Source organism: Hyperolius riggenbachi, chromosome 1, assembly GCF_040937935.1.
Source record: "Hyperolius riggenbachi isolate aHypRig1 chromosome 1, aHypRig1.pri, whole genome shotgun sequence".
Classification (NCBI taxonomy): domain Eukaryota; kingdom Metazoa; phylum Chordata; class Amphibia; order Anura; family Hyperoliidae; genus Hyperolius; species Hyperolius riggenbachi.
In genome coordinates, this window is record NC_090646.1 from 183,294,087 (window position 1) to 183,304,566 (window position 10,480).

Below are 10,480 nucleotides of genomic sequence, written 5' to 3' on the forward strand. Positions count from 1 at the left end.
AAAAGTGACAGCATTGAAAAGAGAATACATAGTTACCCTAGGGACTTAGCTTTTAAAATATGTATGCCATGAGAGTGTATTACTGTTAATCATGAAGATAAGGGCTTTTAATTACTGATAGAGTACAATGAGAAAACAAAAAACACAAACCAGAAACTAATATATTATCGCCATACATTGTACTAGGAACATTATTTAAATGTTGAGATAACCAGGACAAATTAGCAAATACAATGTGTGGGTTTTACCTATGGTAACATTGTTTATTTGAAAACTATAGTGCATGGAAATGGAGAAATAGTGTATTTTTTATTTTTTTTCTCATTTTTCCCTCTAAAATGCACAGATAATAGCATAATTACTAAAAGCAAATATCACCCTCACAAAGCATAATTTGTGGTAAAAAAAAACAAGATATAGATCATTTACATCTGATGAGTAGCAATAAAGTTATTGGTAAATGAATGGGAGGAGCGCTGAAATGTGAAAATTGCTCTGGTTTTTAAAAAGACTCCGTAACAAAAATTGCATCCTGTTTTTTATCATCCTACAAGTTCCAAAAGCTATTCTAATGTGTTCTGGCGTACTGCAGCACGTTCTACTATCACCATCTCTGTAATAAATCAACTTATCTCTCTCTTGTCAGACTTGTCAGCCTGTGTCTGGAAGGCTGCCAAGTTCTTCAGTGTTGTGGTTCTGTGATGCATCTCCCCCCTCCAGGCCCCTCTCTGCACACTGCTGTGTGTTATTTATATTAGTGCAGCTTCTTTCTGCTCTATTATCTTTTACAAGATGGATAAATCCTCATCTGAGCTGGCTGGGCTTTCACATACTGAGGAATTACATGCAGGCAGAGCTGTCTGCACTCTGCAGGAAGAAACAGCCTGACACTTCAGTGGAAGATAGCTGCAGGGGGAAAGAAACACACAAATGATCTCTTGAGATTCAAAAGGAAGGGTGTATACAGCCTGCTTGTGTATGGATGTATTTTGTATGTGTGGACATACTGTACATCAACCTACTTCCTGTTTTGGTGGCCATTTTGTTTGTTTATAAACAAACTTTTTAAAACTGTTTTTAACCACTTTTAATGCGGCAGGGAGCGGCGAAATTGTGACAGAGGGTAATAGTCCCCTAACGCACTGGTATGTTTACTTTTGTGCGATTTTAACAATACAGATTCTCTTTAAGCAAAAAACCCTGTGGTGCTGAAGTGGTTAAGGGAATCTAAGATAAATAACTACATGGTGATATATTCTGAAAATTATAGATATTTTGCACATAAACCTTAACATTCACTAATAACATCAAAGCAAGAATATTCGCACTGTCTTCCTACCAACACAGCCAAAAGGTGTGGTAAATGGATTTTGACAAGTGTTATCTGTGACATAAATGCGTATAATCTCACTCAGCTACCATATGCATTGAGTAAATAGGAGAAAATGCTGCTACAATGGAGATGATTCCTCCTACAATAACACTGACAATTGCTGTAATTTGCTTTCCCAGAAAGTCCTTGTCAGCGTCATTCGAAGAAATGACTCAATTATGGACTGATAAGTGAAATAGCAGGTTTTATTGGGAGGTATTTTGCTAAACGTTCCTTTGTGGTCCTTTCATGTGAAAAGATTCAATTATATGCTGGGTGACACGTAAAGAAAAGCTAATTCAAAAGTCAGATTACAGGAGAAATTAGAAAAATAGCCTTTCAGTACTACAGTCCAAATAATGTTTAAATGAAAGAATGAAATTCATAATGAATTTATCACATGAAAATAGTATTCAATGGAGGACAGTATTATCAGAAATAATCTAAGCAAAATGTTCTTTACATGAAGATTACCATAACTGATACCACATTGTAAGAATGGTAATACGTTTTCCACTTTGTCCCATTTACGTGCCAAGTTCAGGAAATACTTATAAGGATCAGATCATGTAGAACTTCCATAAAGTGATAATAAACACAGTCATCACAAGCTCTTTTTATTACACATATATCCTTTTTATCTTGTTGGATAACTGCTCATTGTCAATGAAAAGCGATGATTTCCATATTCCATCCCTGTTGAAAGAAGAGAAGAAATAGTTCATGGCCAATATGATGATGTCAGTTGGAAAATGCTGGAGAAGGTGTGAGTCGGTCTATGGCTGCAATGCCTACAAAATGGGTTGGACTCTTTGTTTTTAGTGAGTTACCTGCCCATATGTTGGTGACCTGCCTGAAATACACCTACTTATTCCTGTACTCCTCAATGGTGAAGAATTAACATACATGAATACATTATGCAGGAGAACAGAGGCGCCAAAAGGATAAAAGGAAGCTAAATGAGCTTAAAAACCAAATTCTTGGTAAATAGAGGAGGTAGTGGTGGACTTACCTCCTCCAAGTAGACACACAACGACTGTAGTAAACACAGTCAATATATTTTATTTATGAACTCCAAATATGCAACGCGTTTCGCAGGTTTGATCCCGCTTCATCAGGCAATAACAACGGAGCAATAGCATATGTGGTCAGTAGAAGAGCCAGGCACCTCTGTCTGGCTCTTCTACTGACCACATATGCTATTGCTCCGTTGTTATTGCCTGATGAAGCGGGATCAAACCTGCGAAACGCGTTGCATATTTGGAGTTCATAAATAAAATATATTGACTGTGTTTACTACAGTCGTTGTGTGTCTACTTGGAGGAGGTAAGTCCACCACTACCTCCTCTATTTACCAAGAATTTGGTTTTTAAGCTCATTTAGCTTCCTTTTATCCTTTTGGCGCCTCTGTTCTCCTGCATAATATTGAGTCCACCCTGGGTGGAGGGTTGAACCCCCTTTTTCTCATCTACAGAGAGCGACTTCTTATTCCTGAGTGGGGTCAGGAAAATCTCCCCACCTGCCTTTACAGTGGTTGCCTAATGGTAACCCTGGTTTGTGAGTATTAATATTTACTCTATCTAGTAACCATTTACCAGTACATATTACACTATTGGGGCTCTTGGTGTTCCTTGTTTTTATACATGAATACATGAGAGGAACATAGAGCATGGGATATCAAACTAAAGTTTTAATGGATCTTAACTTGACTCAGTTATTCCGTACAATGATTATCCTACAAAGAGGAGCTCATCAGCAAATTCATGAAGAATTTATTATAATAATACACCAACAATATAAATGCAAAGTATGAAATAAACACAATCACACAAAAATCACGGTCCTTAAACCACACCTAAAAACAGTGTCTGGTTGTAGGGGCAGTTAAGCTTAATTATTAATATACTGTATAGGCAATTCAACAACAAGATGGGAATTAATGCATCTACACCTCCATATGGACCTTCATCAGTTTGCATATATTAATATGCACCATATTGCACAGCTATGCTAGAGCTCGTGGCCATTTAAGAGGAACTGTCGCGAAAATCTTAAAATTTAAGACACATACAAATAAGAAGTACATTTCTCCCAGAGTAAAATGAGCCATACATTACTTTTCTACTATGTTGCTGTCACTCACAGTAAATAGTAGAAACCTGACATTACCGACAGGTTTTGGGCTAGTCCATCTCTCCATAGGGGATTCTCAGCATGGCCTTTATTATTTATAAAGACATTCCCTGAAAAATATTTATACAAAGATGCTGGCCAGCCTCCCAGCGCGCTGCACACTATTTTGGCAGTTGGACAGAGCAACTGCCATTCACTAAGTGCTTTTAAAAATAAAGAAAACCCTGAGAACCCCCTTATGAGAAGATGGGCTAGTCCAAAATCTGTCGGTAATGACAGATTTCTACTTCTTATTGTAAGTGACAGGAACATAGGAGTAAAGAAAATGATGGCTCATTTTACTCTGTGAAAAAAGTACTTCTTTTTTGTATGTGTTTTAAATTTTAAGATTTTCGCAACAGATCCTCTTAAGTAAATATAGAGCACTGAAGCAGACAATTATGGTGACTTTGGCAGCAATTTAGCCAGAACATGCTAGTAATAACATGCGTGGGGCTGGCTACCAATCATGAAGAGGGCAGAGCCACAGTTGAGGATCTCTACAGACAAAATGGATGCTGGTCGTGTCACAGACCAACACATGATGTGTTTCACCCTGTCAGGGATTTCTTCAAGTGCACGACATGTGGAATGCACTACTGTCAGGTGAAATGCAGTTCTCACTAGTTGATAATCTGACCTCAATTAGAACTAAATTACTTTTAGGTTTCACTTGTTTATTTATTTTTTTGTTCAATATGAAAAGTTTAATATTAGATTTGGATATTTTTGCTTTGTCAATAGGCATGTTTGTATGAACATTCTGGCTTCTGCAGCCAAATGCACCCAACACAGATGTTATCCGGGTCTTGTATAACTTCCTGTCATCCTGACTAACATTCATGGGGCAAGAAATAGGGAAATTTCTGCAATAATGAAACAGACAGCAATCAAAACCTAAAATATATTTGTATTTGAGTAAACACAAAAATCCACAAAGTGGATGGACACAGTGGTTCCTACACTGGATACACTGTGGCTCACACAAATTGCCAATCAGATGTAGTGTGGACCCAGCCTTTGCTGCCTAACAGCCGACAATTTTTAACAAACGCAGATTGGATTACTGATATTATTATAACTTTTACTGTTCTTATAACATCAACAGTACTGTTAACAACTTAAGTGCAACAGCCACTGCGTATAATAATTTCGTAACAAAGAACCATAAAAGTTAAAACGAACCCTTATCAGTTGAAAATAAAGGTACGTACTCGTCTGATATTTCTGAATGACTTGTCGTTCAATCCGGTCGTTTGGACGAAAGTTTGACGTGTGTACAAACGATCATTAGACTGATAGCAGAAGTTTTGACTGATCCGCTTGGCGGTTCCGTGAACTAACTGTCGTTTAAACGACAGTTAGGTCCGTACATGTGTACAAACGACTTGTTGTTTGAAAGTCTATAAGTTTGAAACTAAAAGACAGTCAAACAACAAGTCGTATGATCAGTCATTTAATCTAGTCCATTGTTCTATCCAGTTGGTCAGTGTGTACATGATGTCTGAACGACTTGTTGTTTGAACTACAAGTCACTCAAATGACAAGTTGTTCAGAAATATCAGACGTGTGTACCCAGAACAAGCCGACCCGGAAGCCGACCTGGCGAGGTCGGCTTCTGCAAGGGGAGGAGACCGGGAGCCACTGGAGCTGCGGCGAGGGCACAGAACGGCTGCCAGGGGCTGGAGGAAGCCCCAGGTAAGTGGATTTTTATTTTTTCAGGTTGCCTGGACGTATCCTTTAAGTGCCCCTTGACACAGATATATTTTATAGCTGATTGCCATAATTGTGTATAAATGCTTTTCAAACATTAGTTTATGGTTTTAATTAGCTACAAAAGATTTATTCAGGAACATGTATTTATTTATTATATTTTTAAATCTTAAAATTGACAGTACTAGGTGGGCTATGAAAAATTCAAGGACCCCCAGAACCTGACCCAAAACAACCTGTGTTACTGAATATATTTTCATTTCAAATGTTATTTTGCTACTTGCCACAGTATGTAAGAAAAGACAAACAAAAATAAATAAAAGATGGCAAGGCATGAATGGCAAAATGGACAAAATTCCTATCTATGACGAGAAAAATTCTGAGAGGAGAGTTTATCAGAGATCTAATTAAACTGTAATAAAAGATTTATAGGGTTTAACGTATCTGAACTAGTGACGAGCACAATTTTAGCAACTATGATGTAGAATCATAATGCAACATTTTGGGAAAAATGTAAATCAATTTAATTTGTAAACATAATCAGGAACCAATTGCAATTGAATTTTGTGCAATTTTCGCATAATTTCATAGCAACTTAAATGGTTAATAGCAAAACTATTGTTACCAAATGCTATTGTTACCTAATATGTGTTTTCCTACTTTTTATTACCCATACAGTTACCATATTTGCTTTTGTGCACAGGTAATATTGTCTGTTTACAAATTACAAGTTCCCAAAGTACAGTTTATCTGCTCTGAAAGCTACCATTGCATGTTATTGCATAGCTGCTGTATTTTTATATTAATATCTATCTAGTGATCATTTCTCACCTTTCTCTGCTTCTCAGCTCAGTGCAGTTCCGTATCTGCAGCTGCTGGCTGTATACTAAATGTATCAAAAAAGGAATGTGAACAAAAGATAATGCTATCACCTCTTTGGCCAGAAAGCAAGGATCTTTCCACTGTAGAACAAAGTGTTGTGTTTAACTGTTTGAATGCTGTTCCGCTACAAAAATGTTTTGTGGTAGTGGATGTTATGCTGTAACTAATCTTTTAGAGCAAAAAAAGAAATGCTGAGTTTCATACTACTTTAAGTAAAATAGTGGTAACAAGACAAAAAATAATTTTTCAAAAAGAACTTGAAAAAATTTTCAAAAAAAATTGAAAGGAAAAATGGTGTTTAACCACTTCTCTACCACAGGGGTTTCCCCTTAAAAACCACAGCAATTTTAACATTTCACGCTCCTCCAATTCATTCGTCAATAACTTTACCACTACTCATTGCACCCAGGTCCATTCTGAATACTAGAGACCTGGGCCTACTCACATATACATATTTTGTAACATTTGCACCCATGCAGTTTTGCTGAAATTGCACTATAACTTTGAAAATTGTATTTTTTTTACAGTTTTTTCACTTTGGCATGAAAAAAAATAATAATTTGACATATGCCTAGGCTCACAAACTTCCCAAATTTGATTCTCTCACTTGTCACGGGTAAAATGATACCCTATATACATAAACAGATAGCTTTTTGGGCACATCGCAGACTATTAACTACAAGTAGCACCAGTGGCTTTTTCAAGGCCATTTTTTCACCAAATGTAACAATGCCATTCTTTCTTATAAAAACCCCTGTAACATCAGATCATTGAATAAAAGTCACAAATGTTACCATTCTGAAAACTAGAGACCCAGGTCTAATCAGATATTGCCATTTTGTAACATTTGCACTTTTCTAAATTCTTTCTTACTAAGGCATACTTTTTATTTTCAGAAGACACCTTGTTAGACTAAGGCCTGGTCATGGAGGGTGGCTAACCCATTTCACTGACATTTCACTAAAAAAATGAACCAAGTGCAGCAAGTTCTCTTAACATTAAACACAAAAACATTAGTACTCACTGCTTAAGAAGTCAGAAGCTGTAGTGTCTTTAGCTGAACCATAAGTCAGAAGTCAGAGGGGAGTTGAAATCCATGCCAGAGGTCAGAGGGTAGTCGGAATCCATGCCATAGGTCAGAAGACGGGGGTAGTCGGAATCCATGCCAGAGATCAGAAGCCAGGGGGTAGTCATAATCCATGCCATAGGTCAGAAGCTGGGGGTAGTCATAATCCATGCCAGAGATCAGAAGCCAGGGGGTAGTCATAATCCATGCCATAGGTCAGAAGCCGGGGGTAGTCGTAGTCCATGCCAGAAGTCAGAAGCCAGGATGTGGTCGTAGTCCATGCCAGAGATCAGATCCAGAAGGTCAAGCGTAAAGTAAAAATTGAAGCAGTGAGAGAAAAAGAAAGAAAAAACCCTAAAAACAGACTGCTGTAAGGTACACTTCAAAGCACGGGTTGAGGCACAGTCCTAATTTGGATGGACACTTTGGGCAATGATAGCGGGTGTCCCTTTTAACTACATTTTTCCGGCAAATTTTGCATTTTTTGGGGGGATATTTCTTTGATGGAGTAGGGGGATTGGGGCGGGGAAATGATTTCCTTCGAGTCGGATGACATTCTCTGAAACTAGGTCTTGGTTTGTGGCAGGTTGTCCAGATTCATGTATCAATGATGTTATGATCTCCTCCAGGAAGTCTAAATAAGCGCCCTTGTTGCCTGATTTTTTGTACAGAACAAAAGAGTTCTGAACGACGACCTGCATTAAGTTTATTGCAACTTTCTTATACCAGGCCTTTCTTTTCCTATCAATCCTGTATGGTGCCATTACTTGGTCGGCCAGGTCTACTGCCCCCATAAATGTATTATAGTCAACAATGGCTACTGTCTTGACTCGATGCTCTCTACGAGACCTAACTGTTGTTGTGGCCTCGGAGTGGATGGTGGTCAAAACTAGGACATCCCTGTTATCCTTGGATTTCAAGGCAAGCAGCTCATTGCTCCTTTGGCTACAGGTCTCCCCTTTCTTTAATTTTTTACTGACAACCTGTGGCAGCAGGCCTTTCCTGTTTGCCCTAACAGTTCCGCAGGCTGGAGTCTGGACAGAAAATAAAAATTTAAATAATGGGACACTGGTATAAAAATTGTCCACATATAAATGATACCCTTGGTGGAGAAGCGGGTTTAGCAAGTCCAGGACTACTCTCTCAATTGTACTGTCCTTTCCTTCGTAGATCTTGAACGTAAAAGTATATCCACTCCCACTTTCACACAGCTTGTAGACTTTTATCCCGTAACGTGCCCTCTTGTTGGGAATGTATTGTTTGATCCCTGGCCTTCCGTGGAATGGGACTAGGGACTCATGTATAGCCAAGTTTTGCTCTGGCATATAAGCTTCTTTGAATGTTTCATTTAAATGTTTAATGATCGGCCGCAATTTGAATAGCCGGTCAAAGGCTGGGTCGTCATGGTGGAGCTGCTCTTCATTGTTATTAAAATGCAGGCATCGTAACAGCAATGTGTACCGGCCTCTAGGCATGGCGGCGGAATAGATAGGCATACAATGTATGGGTTTTGTGGACCAGAATTGGCATAATTTTGGTTTCGGAGCAAGGCCCATATTAAAGCCCAATAAGACCTTTAGCTCAGGGGTAGTAGTGGGGACCCATTTTCTTGCCAAATATGCGGTGGGATTGTCTGCTATCTTCTGTTGGGCGTAAAGATTGGTCTGTTCACAAATACAGTCCAGAAAAGTGTCAGTAAGGAACAGACTGAAATAATCAATTGGCTGCATATTCTGGGTATTAACTAATAAACCACTTCTTGCTGTGAAGGGAGGGATGTTAGGGGCTTCCATATTAGGGGTGGACCACTGTGGGTGGGCTATATCATAGGGTAGGTGTTCCCTCACTGGCTTGCTCCGCTTTGGCCTGGCATCCCTCTGACCTCTGACATTGGCATTGCTGGTGGTAGGTACAGGTGATCCACCTTCAGATGCAGATTCGGTGTCACTGCCTCTCCCCTGTACCTCTCTCCTAGCTCGCTGAGCTGGTGGTGGCTCAGAGGACTCAGAATCTGAGTCACTTTCTGAGAAAGAGTCAGATTCCTCCATAGGTAGCCATTCAGCATTCAACTCATCTAAATCTTCCCATTCGCTGCTGCTGCCGCTGTCGCTGTCCTCCTGCAGAATGGCAGCCGCCTGTTCTGCAGTGTAAAGCCTCTTCGCCATAGTAAATGTAGGTAGGCTATGCTAGGCTAGGCTATACTAGGCTAGACAAGTAGGTAAGTAGTATGTACTACTACGTAAGTGGCTAGGCAAGTCAGATAGGGGATCAAATTAAAAAAAAGTGTTTTTTTTCAGTGGCAAAATATGGCGTAAATATACGTTGGCTGTATGTATATATTATATATATATAGGAATCCTGATCAGTCACTAATGCTGTTCTAGTTATGAGATCCTCTCACTAGTGATCTTAGTAACTGTAACAGCTTAGTGACAGATCAGTGGCGGACATACGGCCGTGCAGGCCGTGCCGCCGCACAAGGGCCCCTGAAGTTCCGTTTTCTTCATGGGCCCATTAAGTTTTTTTTTTTTTTAATTTATATTTTTTTTTTCCCCCGGGGGGCCCCGACTCCTATCCTCCCTCCCTCCCTCACCTCGGGGGGCCCCCCTCCCGGTATGCGCGGCGAGCGGCAAATCCGGGTCTCCAGGCAGACGCTAGAGGGCTCCACCGGCAGCCGCTTGGTCTCCAATATGTCGACAGAATTGGCGACATATTGGAGACCAAGCGGCTGGGCCTCTAGCGTCTGCCTGGAGCCCTGAAGACTTCCTGCATTTGCCGCTCGCTCGCTCTCCCGCCGCGCATATCGGGAGGGGGGCCCTCCGAGGTGAGGAAGGGAGGGAGGGAGGATGGGAGTCGGGCCCCCCACCCGGATACTCAAAGGGCTACCTGCCTACCCACCCGGCTACCTAACCACCCACCAGGCTTCCTACCTACCTACCCACCTGGCTACCTAACCACCCACCTGGCTTCCTACCTACCTACCCACCCGGCTACCTACCCACCCACCCGGCTACCTAACCACCTACCCACCCGGCTACCTACCCACCCACCAGGCTTCCTACCTACCCACCCGGCTACCTACCCACCCACCAGGCTTCCTACCTACCTACCTACCTACCCACCCGGCTACCTAACCACCCACCAGGCTTCCTACCTACCTACCCACCCGGCTACCTACCTAACCACCCACCTGGCTACCTACCTACCCACCCACCCGGCTACCTACCCACCCGCCTACCTACCTACCTACCCACCCGGCTACCTAACCACCTACT

General features: G+C 40.8%; 1 protein-coding gene across 1 annotated transcript; it reads right to left on the minus strand.

Annotated features, from left to right (window-relative positions):
* Positions 1 to 7,660: 7,660 nt before the first annotated feature.
* LOC137564020 (piggyBac transposable element-derived protein 4-like) lies at positions 7,661 to 9,370 on the minus strand. The gene has a single exon (XM_068277302.1). The coding sequence runs from the start codon at positions 9,368 to 9,370 to the stop codon at positions 7,661 to 7,663; it is 1,710 nt and encodes a 569-aa protein (XP_068133403.1).
* Positions 9,371 to 10,480: the final 1,110 nt, after the last annotated feature.